Source organism: Dama dama, chromosome 15, assembly GCF_033118175.1.
Source record: "Dama dama isolate Ldn47 chromosome 15, ASM3311817v1, whole genome shotgun sequence".
NCBI lineage: Eukaryota > Metazoa > Chordata > Mammalia > Artiodactyla > Cervidae > Dama > Dama dama.
The window spans coordinates 35,673,196-35,688,862 of NC_083695.1; the positions used below are offsets into that span (position 1 = coordinate 35,673,196).

A 15,667-nucleotide genomic window follows, 5' to 3' on the forward strand; every position below is an offset into this window, starting at 1 on the left:
GGCTGACCTCACCATTTAGTAGCTGCATGACTCTGGAAAGTTATTTCCCATTTTTGTGCCTCAGTGTCATGATCTGTAAACTACAACAGAGTGGGTTACAAGGATTATGTAACTGATACATGTGAGGCACTTAGAAAAGTGTTTTGTGCACAGGGAGCACAGAGAAATACTTTCTGGACTGATATCAGAAACTCAGGCCTTCGTTACCTACTGTTCAGTACGTGGAACTCTGCTCAATGTTATATGGCAGCCTGGATGAGAGGGGAGTTTGGGGAAGAACAAACACCCATAAATGTATGGCGGAGTCCCTCTGCTATTCACCTGAAATCATCACAACATTGTTTTTTTTTTTTTTTTCCAGTGGGTTTTGTCATACATTGATATGAATCAGCCATGGATTTACACGCAGGGGGGATCGGGATTGGGAATGCGTGTAAATCCATCACAACATTGTTAATTGGCTCTACCCCAATACAAAATAAAAAATTTAAAAAAGAAACTTGGGCCTTTGTTGATGAAAAGACAGGTTAATTCATGACCAACTTTCTCTTTCAAAAAGTCTTTTCTGCCTTTTTTGGTGGGGGCAGGGTAGTGGGGTGGGGTTGCAAACCAAGGCCATTCATTTCACCCTTGCATCTGCACTTCTCAGGCTGCCTCCACGCTAAGTTTCCATTTAGACTTAGCAAAGACCCAGCAAGGGTCAGTGGGGACTGCATGCTGAGCTGTGACCAGAGCCATGTGGGCCACCATAGGTGAACTCTCATGGAAACTGGTTCAGGGCACACATATAAAAACGTTTCCCAACGTCTTCAGAGGTAAATTGTCTTCTCTATAGTTCAACAGACCATCGTCAGAAGCAGAAGCCCCCTCCTGACCTCAGCTCCGTGGCACATTAAATGAAGGAGTGCCAGACGCAGAACTTTGACCGAGGCCTTTGTGCTATAATCACCCTTCTAGATCGACACCCAGGGAGGAGTTCACCAGCACGAAGTGTGGGCGGACGGCAGAACATTAATGACCTCATGGTGGAAAACAGAGTCTGTCTTGCTCAAATGTACAGAGAGAAACAGCTAATATAAATATTTTTTTTTTAATATTTACTGGAAGAAGTAAAAGAAAAATTTAGGAAGCATATGTTTTAGAATCAAAATCAATGAAAAAAAACAGTGTCTCAAACAAACAAACGATCAGATGATAAGAAAACTGACTTCATACAACGTATTCAATTCTTTTAAAATGTAAGATATTGAAATTAAAAAGAATATAATTTGAAAATGCCTGAAAAGGATCCAATGCTTTTTCATGATAAACACACTCAAAAAACTAGAAATGGAAGGGAATTGCCTCAATCTGAAAAAGGATATATATTAAAACATCAGACTTATAGGTGAAAGACTGGAAGCTTTCCTTTTAGATTAGGAACAAGACAAAGAAGCCAGCTCTCACCACTTCTATTAAGCATAGCACTGGAGGTCTTAGCCAGGGCTAGAAGGAAATAAAGGTATCTATATAAAAACTGAAGAAGGAAAATTATCTCTATTCACAGAAGACATGATCTTGTGTATAGAAAATCCTAAAGAATCCACTGAAATGATATTCTTGGTAATAAATGAATTCACTGAGATGGCAGAATACAAAACCAATCATTTGTGTATCTGGGCACATGCAATGAAAAACATAAAAATGAAATTAAGAAAACAATTCTTATTACAATAGCATCACAAAGAATAAAATACTGAGGAATAAATTTAACCAAGGAGGTATAAGATTAGTACATCGGAAACTACAAAATATTTTTGAAATAAAGAAAATCTAAATAATTGGAAAGACATCTTAAGTTCATAGATTGTAAGATTTACTATTCTTAAGACAGCAATATTCTCCAAAACAATCTATAGATTTATTGCAATTGCTATCAAAATCCCAAAGACCATTTTTATAGAAATGAAGCTCATTTAAAAATTCTTGTGAAATTGCAAGGAGCCCTTGCCAAACCATCTTGAAAAGGAAAAAAAAAATTGGAGGACTCACACTTCCTGATTTTGAAGCACACCACAAAGCTACTATAATCAAGAGAGTATGGTATTGCCCTAAGGATAGACTTATGGACCAGTGGAATCAAATTGAGAATCCAGAGATAAACTCATACGCTTTGTGTCAATTGATTTTTCAACAAAGGTTCCAAGATCATTCTACAAAGGGAGAATATAGACTCTTAAATATTGCTACCACAGCTGGGTGTCCACATTCAGAAGAATAAATTTGTATCCCTACTTCACATCCTATGCAAAAATTGATTCAAAATGGATTAAACACCTGAATATAAAAGGTAAAACAATGAAACACTTAGAAGAAAACATAGAAGTAAAGCATTATGAGTTTGATTTGAAAACTGATTCTTAAATATGACACCCAAAGCATAGGCAACAAAAGGAAAAAATAGGTAAATTAAATTTAATCAGAATGAGAACTGTCTGTGCACAAAGTACACTATCCAGAAAGTGAAAAGAAATCCTACAGAATGAGAGAAAATAGTTACAAACCGTATATCCCATAAGGACCTAGCATCCAAAGTATATATTTAAAAATATTACAATTCAACAACATAAAGAAAAGTAGCCCAAATTTAAAAATGGACAAAAATGAGCAAATTTTATTTTAAAATACTGGTGAAATATATTAAAACATGGAATTTTAAAGGATATATTATTATCAAACAATGTGAATGTCAAAAGTAATTCTTGAAAGAAAAAATATGACATAAAATTATCTATCAGTAATATTAAGTCATTTTTAAAAGTCAGAAAAATGAGGTAGGAGAAAGGAGAATGGAAGTAAAGACACATGTAAATTCCCTGATCTTATAGAGGAAGTAATCAAGAGCTACTAAATTTTTCTAGATAATAATATGAATAAAATGTAGCTTCAAGTACATTTATAGAGTATCTGGTATCCACTAACTAGAGTTAAAAACAGAATGTTTAATTTACACATCACTAGAGAAAATAAGCATACAAAAATAGACCAATGCCCAAGGATAAATAATACAGGACACAATTATCGAAGCAGAAAGTGTAATGCAAATTTTAGCATCATAGAATATATAACTAAACATAAGTGAGCTAAATGATTTGATAAAATGGCAAAGTTCTCAAACTTGTTCAAAAACCAAAATCAAAATCAAACTCTGGTATCTTCAGAGATAGGAAAACACACACACAGACATACACACAGAGAAAATGAAAGTATATTTAAAGGGAAAATTTTTGAAAATTTTATTATCAAATTAACAACATGTTCATAGTTAAAATTTATAAAAAATATATAACTTATTTATGGAGAAAATATTATAACTAAAATATAGACAACAAAACTAATTAACCATTATAGTAAAATAAATATGGACTGAGAGTCATATGTAAAAGTGATATGTGAAATATCATTGTGTTTCTTGTTTTCACAGCTCAAATAGACCAAAAATATAAGGAAATGAAGGATATAATATGGGCATTTAGTACCTTTGTGCTAAACTTTATAACATTTTTAGTTAGCTTCCAAGTAACACTAACAAATCATGATCAATGACCCAAAGTATAAAATCTCAATATACATACTAAAATATAAGATGTATGGCCTATATTTTAAAAATAAACATAATAGTAGAAAGAAAAGTAAATAACCCAATACTTCAAAGTTCTTTAAAAGTATCCTAAATAATTACAGGTCAAGATGGAAATAAAGCTCAAGAATATAGAGTATTTAACAATTAAAGACTATTTGAAACTAACACACAAAAACGTCATGGATTGAGGCCAAAGCTACAGAGACAAATTCAGAACTTTAAATGCTTTTACCATTAAATATTAAAGAATGTCAACTAATAATTCTAAGCATTAAAATAATTATTTTTTTGTTGTTCTTTTCTATCTGAGAAAAATAGAAGGTTGAAATAATAAAGCATCAATTAATGAAGTAGCAAGAGGATATTTAGTGAATTGATATGTTTTTAAACTTGATAAAATTATGCTAAATTTCCTCTGGAAACAGTTTATGAAACTGTCCTTCAAAGTATTGAGAACCATACTCTAGTAGTTATAAGACCTTAAAACAGGAGTTGGCAAATCAAGGCCATAGGAAAAATCTAGATTGCCACCCATTTTTTGTTTTTGTTTTTTTAATAAAGTTTTATTGAGATGCACACATGCCCACTTGTTTACCAATGGTTTTTGTGCTATAATGGCAGAATTGAGTATTGTCAACAGAGTCTGTATGGTTCTCAAAAGCCTAAAATATTCACCATCTGGCCCTTTATAAAAAAGTTTGCTGTTCCATTTCTTAATACAATAAGGAAAGCATGACACACCATGGAGAAGGGACATTTACTCAACAAATGATTTAGGGGAAATCTGCTATCTGGAAAACTTTTTTCAACAATATGGCAATGATTAAATAAGTAATGATATACTTATGTGACTTACATTGTACAGATATTAATAGTATGCTTTCAGAGAATATTTAATGGCATGGTAACAATTACATGACATAATATTAAAATATATTAAAAAAGCAGGATCCAAAAATCACTAAGATCTAAAATGCATGTTAAAAGTGCAAACCTCCAAAGATATATAGTCATATAAAAATATTTAATATTATGTAAATACTAAATATTTATTACCCTGAAATTTTACATGGAAATTAATTCCTGGTAACAGAATTCTGATTTTCATTTTTTCCGATAATTCATTTTATATATTCCCTACTATGAAAATACATTTACTTAAATTTCTAAGAAAGGAAGCAAATGGAATTTATACAACTCAGTAGCAAAAAAAAATAAAACTCCCAAAATTCGATTAAAAAATGGACAAAGGAACTGAATAGACTTTTTTCCAAAGAAGATATTCAAATAGCCAACAGTTACTTTATAAAAGATGTTCAACATCACTAGTCATCAGGAAAATGCAAATCAAAACCATGGCAAGATACCATCTCACACCTGTTAGAATGACTACTGTCAAAAATATGAGAGGTAAGTGCTGGTAAGGTTGTGAAGAAAAGGAAACCTTTGTAAACTGCTAGTGGGAATGTAAGCTGATACAGCCACTATGGAAAACAGTATGCTGGTTCCTTGAGAAATTACAAATATAGCTACCATATGACCAAGCAATTCCACTTCTGGGTATATATCCACAGAAGAAATAACTATCTCAAAGAGATATCTTTTTCACCCCTATGTTCACTGCGGCATTATTTACAATAGCTAAGACATGGAAACAATCTAAGTGTCCCCTGAGAGATGCATTGATAAAGAAAATGTGGCATATACATACACAATGGAATATTTAGCTGCAAAAGAAGGAAATCTTGCCCTATGCAACAACATAGATGAATTCTGAGAGCATGAAGCTAAGTGAAACAAGTCAGAGAAATACAATTTATACTCTCACTTATATGTGAAATCTAAAAAAACCTGATCCTATAGAAACAAAGAACAGACTGGTTGATGCCAGGGGCAGGAGGTGGGGGTTGGGAGAAATGGGTGAAGGTGGTCATAGGATATAATTAATAAATTCTGGAGATATGATGCACTGTAACACAGTGCATAAAGTGAACAATACTGCACTATATATTTGAAAACTGCTTAAGAGAGTAGATTTTCACAGTTCTCAGCAACAGCAAGAAAAAATTGTAACTGCGAGGTGATGGATATATTAATTAACTTTACTGTTGTAATCATTTCACAATATATACATATATCACTGTACACCTTAAATGTGTTATAATGTTATAACTCAATGATATAAATCAATGATATCTCAATAAAGTTGGGGGGAAGGAGGTAAATGTTATAAAATAGTGAAAGGCAAAAAATATAGCCACAAACAACCTGGTGAAAATATAGCTGAATATTTAACCTATCTCAGGGAAATTCCATGGACAGAGGAGCCTGGTGGGCTACAGTTCATGGGGTCACAAAGAGTCGGACACGACTGAGTGACTAACACACTGACAGGATACCTGATGACTTCTTTTCTTCAGCAAGCAGTTTTTAGGCATAAAATCTATAGAAGAATTCACCAAAGACTATATACATTTACATGGTTATACACACAAGTTAAAGTTACAGATACTTCAGAACTACCACCAACACAACTGAAGGACCCCCTAAGGAAGATGATAATCACTGCTCACCAAAGTGCAAGAGATGGCATGTGCACACAAGTGATGGTGGTGCAACTGGTACAATTGTTTCTGGGGGATAATCTGGCAATAGATACCAAGAGTTTTAAATATGTTCATATTTGTTTAAAACCCAGTAAGTTTACCTCAAGGTAATAAGTGTCGTCTTACTCAAAGATTTATGTACAATAATACTCATCACAGGGTTAGTTATTTTTATAATAAAAAATGATTAAAAACTGAAATGCCCCACAATAGATAATGTTTAACAAGATTCTGGAACATCCATATGTTTGAGTCTCAGGAAGTCCTACATGGAGATCTTACAATGATTCCCAGGAAAATGACATGATTAGATACTCTGATAAAAATACTAACTCTGAAAAGAAAAAAACCCAAGATATAAAACTGGATGATTCCATATTTATCTAGCCATCTGGAAGGAAATATACCAAAATACTAGCCAGGCTGATCTTTGTGTGTTGGGAATATGGTTTATTTAAATTTTCTTCTTTATATATATCTGCACTTTCTAAAGTTTCCCATGGAACATGAATTCATTTTCTAAGGAAAACAGTGGATGGTTCTTAAACAAAGAACACTCTAAGTCCTGCTTTGCAACAATAAGTCAGGAAGGTCAACATGAAAGGTTATTGTTTTGTCAAATCTTTAAGATTTGACCTTAAAGTGTTTCCCTTTCTGTGCTGAAATCAGTTACACTGAAACAGCTTAATCTTTTTGATCAATCAGTCACTGACATTTATTGAGCACCTACTAATCCCTGGCTCTTGGTTTGGACTGAAATTGTATGCTATTCCAAAAGTGTGTCACTTTCAAAATTGCCCATCAAGGGGTATAATTTCAGGGTGGGTCAGAGGGTTTCAGAGGTCCCTGTACAATTCTAGAACCACTCACAACACTGAACACAATTCTCTGGCCCCTGAGCTGGCACTGTATCCCAGATCTCTCTCCTTGATTTTTTCATACAGGCATCAAGGAGCAGAGCTATAGGTTTCTGCTGTGACGGAGTATAATGATGCCTGTCAGAAAGCACTCTTGCTCCCATTTTGGTGCCTCAGTATTCAGCTGCAGAGAAGTCCTCTGACATTACATACAGGTGTGCTCTGAGCACGTTTCAAGGTCTCTTTGTGATCTGAGTAACTTGGTGGAAAGATAATGCTTCCCCTGATAAAGGATGTCCAGTCATTTTGGGGGGCAAATTTCTTTATGGGGCTGGGGTACCACTCACAGAACATAGGCAGGTCTGCAATTAAGTATTCCATCCAGTGCTTTCTGCTTCAGAAGTGACAGTTTAAGCATCACGAGGGCAAACCAGGTGCTAGGACTTCAAATGCCAGTTATCAAAGAGTATTACTGTGGAGGCTGTGGCAGCTAGAACAAACCTCTCTACAACTCATCTGACCCAGAAGGCACCATTCTTTCCTTGTTAACAGAAATACCAGATGGAAGAAACACAGAATTCTGTAATACATAGGTGTGTTCCTTTGCCTCCTAAGCTTTTGTACTCCTAGTCTTTTCTGTGCCCTGCCATGGCCCTGTTCACTATAGTTGTGCTAGAAGCCTTGTGAGGAAGTCTGGCATAGAATCTCCAAACCTGGCAGGACTAGTCTCCAGGAATGCTTTCAGGTCTGACTCTTTGCAACCCTATGGACCATACAGTCCATGAAATTCTCCAGGCCAGAATATTGGAGTGGGTAGCCTTCCCCTTCTCCACGGGATATTCCCATCCCAGGGATCAAACACAGGTCTCCTGCATTGCAGGCGGATTCTTTACTGTTTGAGCCAATGAGGGAAGCCCAAGAATACTGGAGCTTATCCCTTCCCAGTGGATCTTCCTAACCTAGGAATCGAACTAGGGCCTCCTGCATTGCAGGCAGATTCTTTACCAACTGAGCTTTCAGGGAAACCACTTTCAGCAGAAGTGAAGTGAAGTGAAGTGAAAGTTGTTCAGTCGTGTCCTACTCTTTACGACCCAATGGACTATACAGTCCAGGGAATTCTCCAGGCCAGAATACTGGAGTGGGTAGCCTTTCCCTTCTCCAGCGGATTTTCCCAACCCAGGGATCGACCCCAGGTCTCCCACATTGCAGGCGGATTCTTTACCAGCTGAGCTACAAGGAAAGCCCTAATTTTCGGCAGAAACCTTTGCAATGGCTGTTCCTGTGTCACATGTTTTGGGGGGTGCTAAAGAAAACAGAATTCTCCAGGGTTCTGCTCAGTGCCTGGGATCCAGACACCGGTGTAATCTGAGTAATATGGGAGCCCCTCTTCCCAGTGCCAAGGTCCAGATTCCACATGTGGTCTGGGTAGACTTTCACCTAAGTATGGCAACATGGCACCCCTAGATCTGTGTACAGACTTCAGAATTTAGTTGCTATTATTTAAAATCCCTTGCAATAGCTATGACAATAGGAAAGTTACCTAACTTTTCAGGGTTTTGGATTCCTTATCCATATAAAAGGGATTAAAACAAACAAACAAACCCAGATTACTGGATAGTGTTAAATGAGATACTTTGTGTAATTTTAATGAACAACAAATTCTCACTGTGTTCAGTCATGTCTGACTCTTTGCAACCCCCTGGACTTCAGCCCGCCAGGCTCCTCTGTCCATGGGATTTTCCAGGCAAGAATACTGGAGTGGGTTCCATGCCTTCCTCCAGGGGATCTTCTCGGCCCAGGGATCAGACTCAAGTCTCTTTTCTGTCTTCTGCATTGGCAGGCAGATTCTTTACCACTGCGCCACCAGGGAAGCCCATCAAATACTCAATAAAGGGTAGCTTATAAAAAGAACAACCAGCTGACAATGCAACCAGTTTAGAACATTCCTTTCTCTCTGCATTCTCAGTTCCAATATCAGCTAGCCCAGATCACATGAGTGGCCCCTTAGCCTCTACAGTTTGGGATTCTCAGGATCTCTAAGTAGATTGAGTAAACCCAGAAATGCTGGAGAAAGGACTGGTGGGTTACAACAGGAAAATCTGAGCCTGCAGCGCCATCTAGCCTGTTTCATGGAGGTCCCCCTGTGCCCGTGCCTCCAACGCTGGAGCATCTTTCTATTTTTTTATTTTTTTAAAGTATAATTACCAGAGCTTATGTTTCACAGTTAATGCTGTCAAGCCTTTTAAACTAATTGGTCTTTTATAGAAAATTTAACTGAAAATTAACACATCTTTTAATAACATTGCCTTAACTTTAATGGCACTTTGCCTTTCGTTTATAATTGCTCTAAAATTGTCATTTTCCATGTCATAGCTGCCATTTTTTATATTTGCTAGTTTTCATGGTGTAGATTTTTATTTTTAGTATTTTTCTTTCATGAGGGATGAGAACTATTTGATCTTTTTTTTTTTTCCTATCCCAGCCCTGCCTGGCCTGATTATGACAGCAGTAGCATGTTCTGAGTTCATCCATCATGCCTACAGTGGTGCTGACTCAGCTGCCACAGGGTGGACCAAGGGCTACTGTCTTCTTGTGAGCAGTCTACATGGTGACTCTGGAATGGAGTTCAATGAGGAGAGCCATGGAGGAGGAATTTGTTTATGTAACTAACATCACAGGGCACTAGGCCGCCCGAGAACTCAGCCTTTTCCATAATGCACCTCAAGGGTTCAGCCCTTCATGCAAGTACAGTTAACAAAGTAAATCGTGTGGTTCCCTCTTCCAGAAGGTCCTATTCTCCAGTCTTAGCAGCATACGTTCAGTTATTTCTGGCAAACAGAGAGGTCAGCTCTCTGCCTCATAAAGCTAAAGATCCTCTCTCTCAGCTGTAGTCCTCTAGCTTTTCAGGGTAGGTCTCCACACCCATTCAAACTATTTTGTGTTCTTCAAACTAGTTATCCCAATCTGCTATAATTCAGGTACCCACTGGCACAATCACTGGCACCATGTAGTGACTACCCACGAGAACGACAGTTCAAATCCCAAGAGGGCAAGGGACCTCACCTTTCTTCTTCCGGCAGATACTGGATCCTCAGCATGAACAACAATGTCCAGGCTTTAGTAAGTGACCAGAAATGTATTGATTCATAACACTAAATGCATATGGAGCTTGCCATGTGCTAAGCACTGCACTAAAACCTTTGACTGTGTGGATCACAACAAACTGTGGAAAATTCTTCAAGAGAAGGGAATATCAGACCACCTTACTTGCCTCCTGAGAAGCCTGTATGCAGGTCAAGAAGCAACAGTTAGAACCAGACATGGAACAGTGGACTGGTTCCAAATTGGGAAAGGAGTACATCAGAGCTGTATATTGTCACCCTGCTTGTTTAACTTATATGCAGAGTACATCATGAGAAATGCTGGTCTGGAGGAAGCACAAGCTGGAATCAAGATTGCTGGGAGAAATATCAATAACTTCAGATATTCAGATGACACCACCCTTATGGCAGAAAGTGAAGAGGAACTGAAGAGGCTCTTGATGAAGTTGAAAGAGGAGAGTGAAAAAGTTGGCTTAAAACTCAACATTCAAAAAACTAAGATCATGGCATTTGGGTCCATCACTTCATGGCAAATAGATGGGGAAACAATGGAAACAGTGGCTGACTTTATTTTGGGGGGCTCCAAAATCACTGCAGATGGTGATTGCAGCCATGAAATTAAGACACTTGCTCCTTGGAGAAGGAAATGGCAACCCACTCCAGTATTCTTGTCTGGAGAATCCCATGGACGGAGGAGCCTGGTGGGCTACAGTCCACGGAGTCACAAAGAGTCGGGCATGACCGAGCAACTTAACTAACTAACTGCTCCTTAGAAGAAAAGCTATAACAAACCTAGACAGCTTATTAAAAAGCAGAGACATTACTTTGCCAACAAAAGTCTGTCTAGTCAAAGACATGGTTTTTCCAGTAGGCATGTATGGATCTGAGAGTTGGACCATAAAGAAGGTTGAGCACCGAAGAATTGATGCTTTTGAACTGTGGAGTTGGAGAAGACTCTTGAGAGTCCCTTGGATACCAAGGAGATCAAACCAGTCAATCCTAAAGGAAATCAATCCTGAATACTCATTGGAAGGACGGATGGTGAAACTGAAGATCCAGTACTTTGGCTAACTGATGTGAAGAGCCAACTCATTTTAAAAGACTCTGATGTTGGGAAAGATGGAAGGCAAAAGGAAAAGGGGGCAACAGAGGATGAGATAGTTGAATGGCATCACCAACTCAATGGACATGAGTTTGAGCAAGCTCCAGGAGATGGTGAAGGACAGGGAAGCCTGGCGTGCTGCAGTCCATGGGGTTACAAAGAGTCAGACACGACTGAGCGACTGAACAATGAACAAATCACTTCACAACCTTAGCTCATTCAATCATCTCAACAGTCCTATGAGGAGTGAGTGAGTGAAAGTTGCTCAGTTGTGTCTGACTGCGACCCCATGGACCATACAGTCCATGGAATTCTTCAGGCCAGGATACTGGAGTGGGTAGTCTTTCTCTTCTCCAGGGGATCTTCCTAACTCAGGGATCGAACCCAGGTCTCCCACATTGCAGGTGGATTTTTTTACCAGCTGAGCCACAAGAAAAGCCCTCCTATGAGGTAGGTACTATTTAATAGTCCCATTTTAAAGATGAGAAAAATAAGACACAAAGAGGTTAAGGCTATGCAACCAGTAAGTGGCAGTGCTGGGATCCACATGCAAACAGTCTGGCTCCTGAGACCCTGACTGTAATTTTTTTGTTTCTAGGGTAGGTAACTCAGATTGAGGTGAGGCTAGGGGAAAGTGGCGGCTGTGTGAAAAAGAAATCTAAATACCCATGTGCCAGTTTCACTGAGAGGCTTCCTTTTATCTTTCATGTATGTATGAGCAACAAACTGGATGATTCTTAGAAATACATTCTTGTGATCTTTTTCTCAGAGGCATATATCCATAAGTATACTTTTTCCCTCTCACCATGTGTTTCTGCTGTGGATTCACAGGAGAAAGCCAGGAGGGTATGTTGGTAACATCGCTATCTGTTCTGGGAATGCATTGTTCTTTTTCACAAATGAAGCAGTAAGCAGCAGGAATTGAGTTATGAGGGACAATATTCAGGGAATGTTTAGACACATGATTAAATGGCAATTTGGGGAGGAGTGCTAGAAAAAGATCATAGATATCTAAAGAGATATGTGTGCGGATGTTGTGATGATGCTCATGAGCAAGTGCCTGAGATGGAAGTTTACCTCTGGCTTCTGCTGTTTGGATTCTCACTTTCTCAATTTATGTTCCAGTTACTGCCTTGGTACTAATCTCCTGTTTTTTCATAAATTACAATTGTGGCGGAAGGCTAAGAAATCAAAAGTAATCCGTTATCAGAAGGTCTAGATACAATTGAGTCTGTGGAACCTGATCCAATTTGAGGCCTCACTGTGGAACTTGCTTATCCCAGACAACGAAAAGAAAGCCTGGAATAAGTGGACAGGCATTCTGTTTTATGATTTGAGAAGTCACAACAGTAGATCAATTAAATAGGTGTTGCCTCAACACTTAAACCAGGTTGACTCACATCACTGCCTAAAATAATATTGTCCAAAATAATAATAATGAAGTGCTTTGTACAGTTCTGGACCCTCAATAAATTATGCTACTGCTGATCATTACAACGGCGTTACTAGATTCCTGACACCCGTTCTTCCCGGGCTGGAATTCAGAAGTGCCGCTTTGCTAGCAGGCTGTTGTATTCATACACACCTTAGCCAAGCTCTGTCAAACATTTCAGTTTGCATTTCAAAGGAGATTAGAGACAGATTTTTTTAAAAATTTCACACTTTGATTTCTCAGCTGAGTTTCCAAGAACTGACTCACTAGTGCTGCTGCAGAGAGAGTAATGCAACTCAAATCTAGGTGTACTCCCACTCCTACCCCATGGCCACCATGTGCCCCCTTGACTGTGTAGAGCTGAAGTTCTTGAGACCTGTCATTCCTTGCAACCAGGGCTGGTTGCTGGGTGTGTGGCCTACACTGTCACCCAAAGTGCATGCTCAGAAGAGCCCCTCGTGTGGTTCAGTGCTCTGCTGTCATCATTTTGAAATTCTTAGTAACTTATGGAAAAGTAGCCTTTCAAATTATGTAGCCGGTCTCACCTGGAATATCCTGCCTGTCTGATCTGTAGGAACAATTTTGTAAATTTGGATTTTTTAAAAAAAATTTGGATCAAGTATTTTATAGTTCTGAAAAAAATCTACTATAAACAGTTTCATCATCTTTTTGTGAGAACAGTCTTCTGAAATCTGTCTGATTAGGGTCAGAAGTAAAATGAAACTTCTGAGGAGTTACCAAAATCTGCTTGGTAACTGGATGTGGAGACTGCATGGCCTGTTACAGAGAATACGGCACCGTAATGAGCATATCCTGCTGCTTCCATCAGGCCCTCTGGCCAGCTTGGGGAGTTTGCCCAAATGGGGCCCAACATCACTGGCAGGTAGAAAGATGAGGCTCAGTATGCTCACCCCATCAAAAAGGTCACGAGCCCTGGGAAACCACGATGTCCTTCTCCAGGGATCGCTTGCTCTCTCTCCTCCTTCGCTTGGCAAGCAGTGAGATGGCATGAAGCCCAGTCGACCTTAATTCAGATGAATGTTGTTTCATGTTTATTTTTAAATGCGTAATTCTGATTTTATACTAAGATATGCTTGTAGTTGGACCACATTCAGGAATATAGAATAACTTAAATTAGTCTTAAAAAGCTTTATGATTTTTCTTTCCTCAAATAGAGGTCCTTCTGGGATTAGCTTTAATGAATAGATGAGAATAATGCATAATTAGCACATCAGTTGTTTAACACATGCAGGAGAATAGCCTTCTTAAGCACTTGAAGAAATGTATGTATATAAAAACTCTCTGGGCTGTGTTTACGGTTTTAATGAGTTCAATAAAACTCTTTTTTGTGTATGTGTGTGGATTCTCCAAAGGTCAGTTTTTATCTAGCTATGTCTGTATTTTTACAAATGGTGAAGTTGAAAATTCCAAAAAGAAGACTTTTCTATATAACAAATAAAGCCACTCAGTCAGAACAGTTTATAATCCCCATTCTAGTCTGATTTGCCTTTTGTAGTTCAAGATGGTTCCTTTAAGATGGTACCTTTTTTTTTTTTTTAATTTAGATATGCTGGGTCTTAATTGTGATATGTGGGATCTTTAGTTGCTGCATGAGAACTCTGAGTTGTGACATGAGGGAACTAGTTCCCTGACCAGGAATCGAACCTAGACCCCTCAGCATTGGGAGGGCAGAGTTGAAGCCACAGGACCACGAGGGAAATCCCAAGATGGGACCTACTTTTTGTCATTTGATTCTGGTCTCACAAGTGAAAACACAAACACCTTGATTGTTTGATGCACATCAAGTTATAAAAGAAACCGAAGATGCTCTGGATCCCTCGGCCAGCCCACCCTCCTCTCTCTGCCACCAGTCCACTCCTACCCTGTGGCAGAATCCCGGCCAGGCCTTGCCTCACACCCACTCCTCTCCCAGGACTCTGTCTCCATGACTGACAGTGACCTAGGAGTCATCCTTGACACTCTGACACTCTGTCCCCTTCTGCCTTTTGCTCATATTCAGTCTGTTCCCAAGTCCTACAGATTTTGCTGACAAACACCACTCAGACGCATCCACCTCCCTCCAGCTCTGTGGGCTCTATCCTACTGCACAGGGCAGGACAGCCCCTTACTCAGACCTCCTGGGGCCATCCTGCCTCCTGAGCCACCCTCCATGCACCTGCCTGGGCAATCCCCCAAAACATAAACCTGATCACATCACTTGCCAACTTAAAACCCTTCAGTGCCTCTTCACTGCTGTTAAGAAAAAGACCAAAAACATGGAGATGGGTTTTGAGGTCCCATGGGTCCAGCTCTTCTTTCCCTCTCTTTCACTCCCTTGGGTCCTGTTACCCAGGCTTTCCCATCTCCTGTGAGCCCAGCAGGCACCCTTCTCCCTAGCAGGTCTTTCCCTTTGCTGTCCTTCTTTGGGGGGTACTCTTCCCCACAAAAGCTCCCCTCTCCATGTTCAGATCTTGACATAAAATACATATTCTTTCTTTGGGGAAATCTCTCTCTAGTTCCGAGACTGGGTCAAGTACTCACCTATATTTACTCACAAGCTTCCTTGCACTTTCAAGAATTTATAATCAGGTGTTTATCTGTATACTAGTTAAGATTAACAACAGCATCTCCTACCAGGTGGAGAGTTTGCATGGTTCTGCTCTCCAGTGTAGCTCAAGCTCCAGCCCATGCCCCTTATGCACTGGAGGCACCCCATCCCCACACCCCTGTGTCCCCCACTTACTGCGCTCATGAGCGAATCCAGGACACTGACGGCGAATGCTGTCCCACATGCAAACGGCTGCGTGAGGTACAGTTCTGTGTCGGGGTCATCGTCATCGTCTTGGTCCAAAAACTGAACATTAGTATCGTTCACTAGGAAAAGCATGAAGTAGGAATTAGCTTGAAAAACTACATGTGGGCAGTAAAGTCAGAGAGGGAACAGGCT

At 39.1% G+C, this 15,667-nt stretch overlaps 1 protein-coding gene across 4 annotated transcripts in view; it reads right to left on the reverse strand.

Moving 5' to 3' along the window:
* The window catches only part of KCNMA1 (potassium calcium-activated channel subfamily M alpha 1), a 755,545-nt gene that overhangs the window by 22,418 nt on the left and 717,460 nt on the right, over positions 1 to 15,667 (reverse strand). For all 4 annotated transcript variants that reach the window (XM_061161908.1, XM_061161907.1, XM_061161903.1 and 1 more), the window contains one exon: positions 15,464 to 15,594. In XM_061161908.1, the coding sequence (XP_061017891.1) occupies positions 15,464 to 15,594 (131 nt within the window). The remainder of the gene's footprint in view (positions 1 to 15,463; positions 15,595 to 15,667) is intronic.